Source organism: Drosophila albomicans, chromosome 3, assembly GCF_009650485.2.
Source record: "Drosophila albomicans strain 15112-1751.03 chromosome 3, ASM965048v2, whole genome shotgun sequence".
NCBI lineage: Eukaryota > Metazoa > Arthropoda > Insecta > Diptera > Drosophilidae > Drosophila > Drosophila albomicans.
Genome location: NC_047629.2, coordinates 8185499 through 8197459, shown reverse-complemented (window position 1 = coordinate 8197459; position 11961 = coordinate 8185499). Strand labels below are relative to the sequence as shown.

The following is an 11961-nucleotide window of genomic DNA, read 5'->3' as shown; positions in this document are numbered from 1 at the left end:
GTTATCTTAAAATTGCGTTAAATTTTGCATAGGCCTTCAAGGCCACAATTCTTCGCCTACTCCCCAATGGCCAAAAGAGTCTGCCTGTCTGTTGTAAAATTAATAAATTTCTAAGTGGTGAGAGGTATGAGTTTTTCACTCTACACATTGCCATTGTTTGATATGCAGCTCAAGTAGATTTTTAATTGAATTTCACCAACAATAAATACGCAAATAAATTTCAATAAATAAATAAACAGATATATTTATATATTTTGAAGATTTCCCTTTGAGATTTGAGTTTTGAGTATGGCATCCATTGCGTTTGGTGTCATTTAAGAAATAGGTTGAGTCTCAGTTTCATTCAACTTTCCACAGATTACAGACCAAAATTTTTGATGTTTTTAAAAAAAAAAGAATAACTTTCTTCAAAGTATTGCTTGACACAATAAAATTGTTTGTAAAAAAATTAGTTACAATGCCAGGCAAGAATTTCTCAGCTGTGCAACGCTTGGCACAATCGATCTACACCTCTCCCCGCTACTTTAGTGGCAGATGCGTCGTGGCCAAGAATTATGATTCGATTGCCTTGCATCACAAATTGAACAATCGTCGTGTATGGCCACAGCGAGAGGAAACCTATGCTGCCATCCAGCTGATGAGACAGAACCGGAGCTGGGACAATGTGAGGAAGTTTGGCAGCGCCATTAACCACAGCATGTCGATGGCCAGAAGAGGCGCAACGCCGCGACGCAACAACATTCTGACTGCCAAAAATGCGTCGGCCAAACGCGTTGCGATGCTACGCGGTGATGCGGTGAGGAAGCGAGGACCTGTTGCTATGACTAAACATGTCCATAATCGTGCGGAGGTTGTGAACTCGCTTTCCAAGGAGGCGAGCATGAAGAAGCCTCAATCCGAGAAGCGCAAAAAGGAGGAAGAGAAGGATGACGGTGATTTCATGGATGTGCGATCCGTGCGTGAAACGCTCTTCGGCATCCCGGAGACCAATGAGGATGACCAGGATAAGCAACGGGAGGACGATGCTGAACTACTGAGACGTGTCTCAAGGCAAAGCTTTACGCCTGGTTCCAAGCTGTCGCGGAAGGTGATTGCTCCATATCAAACGTACAAATCACATCGTAATTGCTGGGCCGAATTTCGCCATCGATTGGTCTTTGGTGGATCGAGCTATTATTAATCCATTTCTGGATTGCTCAATTTTTGTATAGCGGCCTTTCATCCAAGTCTTTTTGGTCGTAAATTTATACTTGAATTATGTTTTAAGTACATTCATGGATTTGCATGTTTCGCTAATTGATTCAATTAAAAATTTCTTTCCCAACTTCGGGTCACTTAGCCCAATTTAATGCTGTGCACATCAAAGTCAAAGTGTAGGCTGCGCCTAATTACAGCAATTGTAAAATACAATTGCAGATTTGTCAGATATTGCCATAATAAAAAAATGTGAAAAGTAAAGTACATCAAAATGAACTCGCGCAAAACACTAGAAATGGCAACAACTTAACAAACGAGTGTTTCACAGGGCAAGTTAATTGCAAGCATTGGCCAAGGAGAGGAGTGGATAGGAGAGTAGAGAGGAGGAGAAGTCAGCAGGACAGCTGCCTGCAGTGGGCCAGTGCTTTGCATAAGAAGTGGTCTGTCCTCTGTCCTCGGTCCTAGCACCCTCGTAATCCTTTTCTCTTGTTTTTTCCACATTGATTCTTTTTTTTTCTATATTATAAAATTTATGCTGCTTTGTAAAAAATGCTGTTGTGCTTTGTTGCAATCTCTTGTGCTGTGCCGCCTGCACTTCATTTTCTGCCTTTTTCCATTCCACCTTTTTTTTTGTCGTTTTGTTGTTCAGTGTGGCAAGCGCTTTGCAGCTTTTGTTGTTGAGTGGGCCAACAAACGACGCGACGCCAAGAGCCCAAACCCCCAAAAGACTTGACAATAAAAATTATGAAGCGTATTACTTGAGTGCACTCTTATTTGTATTCGGACCCTTTCTTTAGCCAATTTTTTCCGCTTTTTTTTTTGTTTTTTGCTTTCCATGTTGTTTTTCCGTATCTCTTTTATGCACACAAAGGAACGTGCAAATATTATAAAGTATGTCGCTAGTTTCTGAAGAGCAAACTTGCGTGTTAAGTAGCACAAGAACCGGACAAGAGTTCTTCTGAGATTAACAAAAAAAAAGAAATATATTGAGTAGATAAATTTAGTGGTGCATCCGAGATTAAATCACGATCAAGTCAAAGTCATCTATGAACTTACACTCTGAGTTCAAACATTAACTAACCTACAAATAACAATATTAAAGTATTATTTTAAAAAGCTTTGTATCTAAGCAAATCGAAATTTATAATATTAAGTCATTAAACCGCAAAAGATAGTTTTATCGTTATTATGTTTTCGTGCCGATTAACACATTTTGATGTTCACTTATGCAATAGAAACATATACAACGCCAGGCGTCAACTACATCGTCGGGATAATTCGAAAACTGAACAGATTGCGAAAATTACCAGAGGCTTAGCACAGAAACATTCGGAACCCAATCCAGAATACCATCATGCACCTCGTAGTTATGTGGAGAACTATATAAAGCATCATCTACGCAATGGCTTCACGGAACCAACAATGTTCCATCGTAATCCAAGATATCGCTGGATCGATTTCCGTCGACGGATGGTATATGGCACATACGACATTTAGCCACTATTTTCGACTATACTCAAGGATTATTCATTGCCTTATCTGTGGAGTCGAGTACAGAAATGAAATATCCATTCAGAGAAATCTCAATAAAAATTACAGGTATTTGTGTAAGCAGCCAGCCACAGCTATCAGAGTGTAATACAAGTGTCCAGAGATCTCAATGTTTACATATAAGTAAATTATTTATAGAGTCCAGAAATAAAATCTTCCTTTAAAAATTAAAATATAACTGACTTTCATATACACATAACTGTAGTTCTGGGATGGGAAAATTTTACTACTGTGGGCAAAAAGTAAAATGAAATCTTAATTAATTTCATCACATTTAAAGTAATCCCCTTCTGATAACTTATGCCAAAGAGTTCCTTTCCGATACAGCCATCAGCGCCTTCTTCGATTCAGCTTTTATCTCCTAAATCGACTCGAAACTCGAAAAAATTAAGAGTTTTCGGTATCAAATAATATTTGACTTTCCGTAGGTCCAAATGGTCTTTTAAAATAGTTTTCGCAGAAACCTCTGATATTCCGATCATATCAGTCAACAGTCAACCGATGATTTTTGAGCACTAATTCCTTAACTTCATTGACGTGTTGGACATTTGGTCCGGAGCGATTCAAGTCATCAACACGTTCCCGACTCTCTTTGAAGTCTTTAGACCACTTAAAAACATTTTTCTGTGTCATGTGTGGTCAGAAATCACCAATGGTCTTTCGCAATAATGTTCGACAGCCGAAATTTCATTCTAAAAAAAAAATTGTATGACTCTTCTGTAGTCACTTAAATCAGACATTTTAAAAATCGAAAAATACACTCTTCGAAAACACAATCGTAAATATATTTCATGAAATTTCGCACAGATTTCATCAACAGTCCTTCCAACTTAATAAAGCCCGTAAAATTTTAATTAATGTTCTTTGTTTTTGTTTGAATTATATTCTAGTTATAGTTAGTTAGCTATTTAGATATATTATTTAAAGTAATCTTATTTTATGAATAAGCAATATAACGATTATTATTTGTTCCTCTAAGCAGATTAAAATTCTTGTTTTCAAGTAGTCATGAAGAATAATGTAAATGTCTTAATTTGTGTAATTTCGTTTTCAATGTTTCAAATTCAATGACTTAGTTTTGGGTACTATAAAAGCGTTTTCTGAGTGACAAAATTACAAAATTTTGATTGGCCTCTCGTCCGCAAGTTGTCAAAAATGTTCAAATCGTGTTCTTTAATTCGCAGAGGTTTTGAGACATTCAAAGGCTTTGCAACCTCAGCCTTATCCGAGCGGCGCTTACAAGAGATCCGAGCAATGATACCTGAACCATATTTCACCCAACGATATTTGCAACCAGTGCCAAAAAGAAACAGCTTTGCTAGGCTGCAAAATAACTACACGTATGTTCGTAGACTGGACATGGATTTGATTATCGAACAAAACAAACTGAAGGACTTGGGGTCGAGATATTTCTTTACTCCGGAGAACAAAATACAAAGCGAACACATTCGTTGGTCACAATTCAGACGAAGAATGATCTTCGGAGATTTTGCCATCTAAATTTTTAAATGTTCCATTGTTGAGATGTTTAAATTTGGATAAAAATGAAAAGTATTTTGGATCGAAGTGATGTAAAATACTTGAATATTTATTCAAATATTAACTACCGATACAAATAAGGAAAGACTGATTGTATATGTGACTTTTCGATATTTTATTTGTGTAATGGAATTGAATTGACGAATTGTATCTGGACAACTAGTCAACGCTAATTTCTGACAAATGGTAACCGACAAGTCAATATGAAAGTAAAATATATTTTGCATCTGCATATGCGCAAAGAAAGTCTCGCCAATTTCACCAGAAATATAGAAACGATTTTTGAATAAAATTGAAAGCAAGATATATAGTATAGAATTTATTTTCCATCGAGTGATGAAATAATTGTTGAAATTGAGGTGAACGAGATTTGCAGCGACTCTTTCATTTGCATTTTCTACTTATGTATATGGCAGCCATTTTGTATTTTGATGGCGGGTTTTGTGCCCACCGATTTGGCGGCTTTTGTGCAACGCCTGGTTTTATGTAACGGGCGCCAAAGACCCGCCCCGAGTTGCCCCCCTTTCAAAACCAACGAGCCAAAACGTCAATTCCATGAGCCATCATGTCGATATTTTTGCCAATTTTTAGCTGCCTCTTGCAAATTGCTTTTTGAGCTTGTTAGAGTTTGGCACACACGCTAATGAATAGTCAAAGTCCAAGCGTTGGTCGTTGCTGCCCACGCCCCTCCCCCCTCGCTCCATCATCCTACACCCCTCGATCCTTGTTATTCCCATTGCGTTTCGCATTGCATACTTTTTGGAGCGGCGACGAAGCTACAAAACGAAAACTAAATGGCAATGTTTAGGCGCATATTACGACAGCACCGTCCGCCGCGGTCGTAGTGGCAATTGCAGTCACAGAGACGCCCCCATCATCGACGCCATTTTGTAATCAAATGCAGCACAAAAGTATGCAAAGGAAATTTGAAAATGCCAGCATGAGCGTGAGAGCACGAGATGAGGGGTTGAGGGCGAGAATAAATGCAAAAGCAGCAACAGTCGGATGCGTTTTCTTCGTACAGTGAATAGAAACTATAATAGATAAAGGTAATAATAAAAATAACAAATAATAATAACTACCGTTTGTTTATTGATTTCGTTTTTTTTTTAAAACAATATGTTTGCATATCATTTAATAGCATTAGCAACTAAAGAACTTTATTTAGAAAAATGATGAAGACAAAATAAAATACGAAATACATATAGCACAATCAATAAGTCCATTGGGCAAGTAAAAAACACTTATTACACCAAAAATATCCTTAGACATATTTTTAGTATTTTTACGGTATATTAATTTGGTATCTTAATACCGCAAAGTTTTGATTTTACTCAAAATGGCTGTAGCTTTCTTACTTGTTATTAATTTAAATATGATTTCATTTTGTTAGTCGAAATGCAGTATTAAATACTTGATTTAATATAATGAAATAAAAAGTGATTTCACTCATCAATAAAATTATTTTCAAAGAGCACTATCAGCAATCTCAAAATTCTTTAATTTTAAAAAGCATGTTGTAAAACAACTTTTCGTATGCCTTCAGCAATTTAATCTTCCTTTTCAGCTGAAAGTTTATTTAGGAGACTTTTTTTAATAGCTCGCAGTTCCTTGGGATCAGATCTGAAATATGTTGTGGAATCAGCAACAATACGAAGTGTAATTCAAACAATTGGAGAATCATGGACACATTCTTTTGGCGATAGTATTTCAAGAAAAGCTTTTATTATGTTATATGTACAAGTAACAGCGTTTGAGGCTAGTCGACAGATTCTAAAGGTATCGGTTGGCATTAGCAAGTCGCTAGGCACCAAGCTATCGGTATTTAAATATGAAGTAGTCAGTAGTAGATCATCAGTCGTAAAAAGTAATTGTAAGAAGTTGAACAGAAGTTGTCAAAAGTAGTGCAGTAGCAGCAGTAATCGTCAGTCTTCAGTCGTAATAAGATCAGTCCTCAGCAGGAGATAAATACAAGAATAATTTAAGTTTATCAAACTGTACTATTATTGTCAGATTCGTATATTAAATAATAAACATTTCATACATGTGTATAGATATGAATTGTTTGTTTTATATACTACAATTTATTTATTTATTTTTTTTATTTAATCATTCTGATCTTATCATAATTGTAATATAATTAAAATAAGAGAAAAGCACATTTACTTAATTGAATACATAATTTTCTTAAAATATTAGTTATTAATTAGTGTATTAACCTTTTGTTAAAGATATGTTTTAGATATGTTAATGGTATGTTATTGTAATATAATTAAGATAAGATGAAAACATATTTCCTTAATTGAATACAAAGTTTTCATACCAAATTAGATATTTACGGTATTAATCTTTTTATGTTTAATAAAAGTGTTGTATGCAGACAACTTAAGTTAATCTAGAATCATAACTGTACACTTTATCCCTCAGCAATTATTAATTTAAACATGATCTGAACCAATGCATAAGTGTCGATTAAATAGTAATCCCATTGGTAATATATTGAAATGCGTTTGTTTGGCTTGAATAGTGTTCACTGTAGCTTGTAAAAAACTGCATTTCCCTAGAGCAAGCAAACTGACACTACGATTGCTGTTGTTGCTTCGTCGGTTAGTGGCTGCTGCTTTTCAATTAGTGCCACAATCCATGCCAGCGATTTCTATGCCTAGTGCCATGCCCACAGTAACGAGGCGAGTGTGTAGGGCGGGCTGCAGCAGCACTTGATGCCTAGCGACTGCAGTTGACGTTGCGCGCGTTTTACGTAAATTGAACAACAGAACCGAACAGCGAGGAGAGGCGAACAAGGAAGGTAAAAGGCTACAGAGAGTATGAGGCATGTACCACGAAATAAAAACAAAAACAAAGCAAACATAAACTCAATACACAAACACATACACGCAGATAGACGAAGAAAAAGAAGCAGTCACAGGTCGCAGTCGCAATCGCAATCGCAGACACAGAGCAGCAGCAACAGCAGCCAATACTGCAACAGCGCCCAAATGCAGGTAAAGGCAGCTTAGCTAGACATACATAACACACAAGAAGAAGAAGAAGAAGGGGGGACTATTGAAAAAGTGCATTGCAGTTAGGCAAATCAACAACAACAACAACGACTAAAAAAAGAAGTAATAAAAAAAGAAAGGGCTGTACTCGTCGCAAAAATAGCAGTCACCACATTGACAGCGACTGCCAGACGACGACGACGATTTGTATTGCCTTTAAGCCTAAAAGCATGATTCATATGTTATGCCAAACGTTTAATTATTTATTTGAAAAGAAGACGACAACAGACAACACAGACAGCAAAAAGAGCAAGCAAATGCACAGCCCTAAAAAAAAAACCTTTAGATAAATAACAGTCAGTATCGTTATTGACAGAGATAGAAAAAGCGCTGCGTTGAGGTTAATTAGTTGACATTTGCGCTTAATTGCAAACTGGGGGAAGCGTTGAGCCAGCGAGGCGAAAGATTTCCATGCATCATTGATGACTGGAATTGAATGATGTTTCAATTGCGGAAGCGTCGATGCGAAGCGACAATCTTGACACCCACTTGACACTTGATAAGTATGCTACATAATCGATACCTCGTTTCATGTCTGCTTTGCACAATACGCCACCTCAGGTGTCTTCGCTCTGATCCACTTGATGAACGAGGCAACTCGTGTATTCACCGATGGCTGTTGAGTGGCGCACGCATAGCCATAGCTAACAATGCCCACAGCCATCAGACGCCCATGACTTCGCTCATACAGAGCTCCTCCCGAGTCATACTGACACGTATCCCTGCCCGGCGTATAAGTGCAGAAACTGTGCAACGGCACCGAACCCTCGCTCAATGAACTGCGACACTGCTCGGTGCCGATCACATCCAACGTTGTCTTCAGCAGACGCGCAGTCTGTGGTCCGCCATAGGATGTGGTGCCCCAACCGGCTGCCAAGAGCTGCTGACCCACCAGAGGCAACTTCTTGCCATTCTCAGCTGGTTGCAGGGGCAGACAAGCGGGTCCAACACTGCGATTCCACAAGATGGGCAAGCGAGTGCGCAGCAAAGCAATATCATTCCGAAGCTGTCCATTCGATTGGCTGAACTGTTCATGCAGGATCAAGGCATCTAGATCGTAGTGACGGGTGAAGAGCGTCTCGTAGGCGGTGGACAAATCGTGCTCCCCAACCACAATACGTAGCAGAGCAGCTTGACTCGTCTCGGCACTGAGGAAACAGTGTGCGGCAGACAGCAGATAATGATGATGAACTGCAAAATGGAAGCAATATTAATAAAAGATAAAAATGGGATTGCCTGTGAGACACTATTTTTATAAGTACTCAAATGAATTTACTTACTAATGATACTAGTATCTAAGAAATACATTAAACTTGTAAAAGTTTTTCGATATGTTAATTTAATGATAAATGTTTGTATCTTATTTACGTCCGATTAATTTGTTGCTCTAATACCTTTCAAGTCTATTACCGTTTCGAAATTCAATTAGGAGATTATTTATCATTACCTAATTTAACATTTCTACCCAAATTCAAAAAGTATGCACAAATTAGTGATGAGTAAACATCGATAAATTCACAGATTAACTTCATTCGTTCATTTTTGATCAGTGAGTTTGTCTTTCCTTTATTTCTGTCGGGTGCCAGTGTTTGAAGATGTTCGTCATTCAGTTTTTTCATATTTTCATAGTATAAGGAAATGAAATGTTTGTAGAATATTTTGAGATTTAGTTCATACAATGTTAAGAATGCATTTCAAAGATTTATAATTTTGTATATTTTTGTATGTAATGCGATATTTGCAATATCTGACATATTAGTATATATAAAACATAAGATTATTGAGGAATCTCTTGTCGCGATAAATTGTAATTTCAATACTATACAACTACACATCAATAGTTAATACTGAACATATTCCAATTAGTAATAAATTGAACAACTGAACGAAAAAGAATGATAATGATGAACTTCTTCAATTCTTAAGCTACAGTGAATGGATCCTAAACACTAGAGCAAACAGAAAGAGAAATGTGACCAAATTTGGTGTACTCAGCTCCTCAAGTCAATGAGATCTTGGTCTTCACACAGACCCACAGAAAGTAAAGCAACAGACTGAATATTCTTTCTTTATGAGCTTACTTTCTTTATGAGTTACTTCTTTTGTCTTCGTCTGTTATATAGATTTACTGTTAGCGTGTAATGAACACCCTTCAAACCTTCAAAAAGTGTTTGTAATGACTCCTTTGCTACTTGATTACTTACTGATCGCAGCACCACAAAAGACTCTGCCCAGCTTCTTGGTCAGCACACCTGCCATGGAGGGAAACTCGTGAAGTGAAGCCTCGTCATTTGTTGGACTGGCGATGCGCTGTGTGAGACTCCAGCCGCAGTTACACTGAGGTAAAATGGCTTCGACGAGGCAAGAGAAACGCCCACCTCCGCTTTGAGTGCCAAGTGGATAAATGGATAAAATTTTGGCACGTTTTGCGGAAGTCTTTGGAGTGCGCCTTTTTACCGACTTCTGGCGCAGCAATTGGGCCAAGTTAGTTGGCGCGGGCGTGCTGCCAATTCGACGACCATTGTTGGACTCATCGAAGAGCAGCGAGGCGACGTAAGCCAAGGCATCGCTCACGCCCACATCCTGCAGCACGTGTAGCACCTCGTTTGAAAACTCATCATCCTCCTCCTGCTCCTCCGAATCGGCTTGCTTCTCATCCTCTTCTCCAACTTCCACCTGCTCAACTGGAGGTGCCTGTGTAGTTGTTGTACTTGTCGTACTCGTGATTGTGCTGCTGGCACTTGTGATTTGCGCTGGCAGCTTATCCTTTAACTTTGGCACCAGGACACCACCAGCAGCAGCAGTAGCTGGAGACGCCTCCTTCCTCTGCGAGATGTAGGAAATCACAGCACGATTCAGAAAACTTTGCCGCTCGAATTTGCCAGTGCCACAAAAATATTCGGAGCTCGTCAACAGCTCGTCGCCCTCGGCATTGAAGTGAAACATCTCCGTGCGGCATCGCGTGTCCCTCACAAGCTGTGGGAAGAGTGGGAAAATCCGCAATGAAAATAACAGCTAAGCACCTTTTAGGTAAGCCAAACAGCTTAAATGACACTGAGCGCGGATTCACCATTTATACAATACATATTTATAAAATTTAATAAAAAAAATTTAGTAAAAGAAATCTTAGATTCATTTGTATTTGAGAATGTATATAAAAGTATATGTTTAGCATTTGTCCAAACAAAGATGACAAATTTTATAAGTGAATCTTGTGCCTTTTCAAGTACACCATAAAATTTAAATTTTTAGTTAAAAATTACATAACTTTGATCACTTTTTCATATTAGATAAGCTCAATTTTTAATTTGAAAACGTAGACGATGTTTTTCAAAACAACAAGTAAGAATGCTACAGTCGAGTGTGCTCGACTCTGAGATCCTTGCATAAATACTAAAGTATGTCGAAAGTTATATTTGGTATAGTAATATAGTTCTACCATTTAAAAAAATACTACAAAATATACCAGTTTGTCAGCCAAAGCATCTAAGATCCCTTTGTAGTAGGTATTTCTTGCCCTAAAAAAGTATTTCTTAAATAACTTTTACACTTTTTATCTGATCGCAACCAAATTTTCACTTATTTCAATTTCACGGCTCTAGCTTTAAAATTGCGCTTATTATTCGTTTTTTTCGATTTGGGGGGCGGAAGTGTGCTTGTCAAAAATTGTAAGCTAACTTACTCTGTGAGCAAATATAACACGTACTGTCGAAAAAAAATGCAGCTCTGCCTTTTACAGTCTCTTAGTTCTACATAGGTTTTTATATGACCGGAATGCCAGACGCACATGGCTATATTTTCTCGGCTGTTGATGGTGATCAAGATTAGATATACTTTATACGGTCGGAGATGACTTCTTCTGCCTGGTACATACATTTCCCGTAGGCACAAAGTAATATTACCCTTCTACTCTATGGCTAGCGGGTATAGAAACGTCAAAATACCCACTTAAGAAGTCATTCAGGAATTATTTTGTAGGGCAAATTGCTGTGGATTGCAATCTGATATTTTTTGTACTCCATGGAATATTTTGAATGCAGCAGTATATAGGTTTTTCTTTAAAAATATAGAATTAGTGGCAGTGAGAACAGAAAGCATGTTATATTATATCCCACAACAAATATATATTTTAAAAAACTTATATGATTCACTCAAACTTATCACTTTCATCGTTGACAGATATTGTTTATGAATGTTTCATTTTCACTTTCACTGAGCGGAACTTCTCTCACTTCTACATTTGCTTCCTTTCTCTCTCTCTCTCGCGTTCTCACCGTATGTAGTTGTAGATCACACTTGAAATGTAGCACATGATCCTTGGGCGCTTGGAGCGTATAACGACAGGAACTGCCGGCAGGATATAGCCCAGGATAGTAAGGTGAATTAACATAAATCTTTTGGCCGGCCTGCAGATTTAACTGATGATTGCACTTTTCATAAAGCGCGAGAGAAACACCGATTCGACACAATTGTAGGCAAAGCCACAGAAACAACCCGAGGAAGTGCTTACAACACATGATCCGAACAACATTTGCCGCAACACTGAACGAGATGTGGCTGAGACAGCAGCTTAAGAATTCAAGAAATCCACAATACCTGTTGGCAAACGCCAAAT

At 37.9% G+C, this 11961-nt stretch overlaps 3 protein-coding genes across 3 annotated transcripts; 2 read left to right on the top strand and 1 right to left on the bottom strand.

Moving 5' to 3' along the window:
• The first annotated feature begins 333 nt into the window (after positions 1-333).
• LOC117569573 (uncharacterized) lies at positions 334-1344 on the top strand. The gene has a single exon (XM_034250797.2). The coding sequence runs from the start codon at positions 458-460 to the stop codon at positions 1178-1180; it is 723 nt and encodes a 240-aa protein (XP_034106688.1). The 5' UTR covers positions 334-457; the 3' UTR covers positions 1181-1344.
• A 916-nt stretch (positions 1345-2260) lies between these two features.
• On the top strand, positions 2261-2926 carry LOC117569574 (uncharacterized). The gene has a single exon (XM_034250798.2). The coding sequence runs from the start codon at positions 2386-2388 to the stop codon at positions 2692-2694; it is 309 nt and encodes a 102-aa protein (XP_034106689.1). The 5' UTR covers positions 2261-2385; the 3' UTR covers positions 2695-2926.
• Positions 2927-7514: 4588 nt separating this feature from the next.
• LOC117569571 (venom serine protease) lies at positions 7515-10450 on the bottom strand. The gene is made up of 2 exons (XM_034250794.2): positions 9551-10450; positions 7515-8537 (listed from the first exon to the last, which is right to left on the bottom strand). Exons 1-2 carry the CDS (start codon positions 10290-10292, stop codon positions 7876-7878), a joined length of 1404 nt encoding a protein of 467 aa, XP_034106685.1. The 5' UTR covers positions 10293-10450; the 3' UTR covers positions 7515-7875.
• Positions 10451-11961: the final 1511 nt, after the last annotated feature.

What these genes read in the sequence shown, in the direction of transcription:
- LOC117569573 (XM_034250797.2), top strand. Translation starts at nt 458, where the DNA reads ATGCCAGGCAAGAATTTCTCAGCTGTGCAACGCTTGGCACAATCGATC.
- LOC117569574 (XM_034250798.2), top strand. Translation starts at nt 2,386, where the DNA reads ATGTTTTCGTGCCGATTAACACATTTTGATGTTCACTTATGCAATAGA.
- LOC117569571 (XM_034250794.2), bottom strand. Translation starts at nt 10,292, where the DNA reads ATGTTTCACTTCAATGCCGAGGGCGACGAGCTGTTGACGAGCTCCGAA. An exon ending in CTTTTGTGGTGCTGCGATCA is followed by an intron (nt 8,538 to 9,550) that starts GTAAGTAATCAA and finishes TCCATTTTGCAG; the next exon opens with TTCATCATCATTATCTGCTG.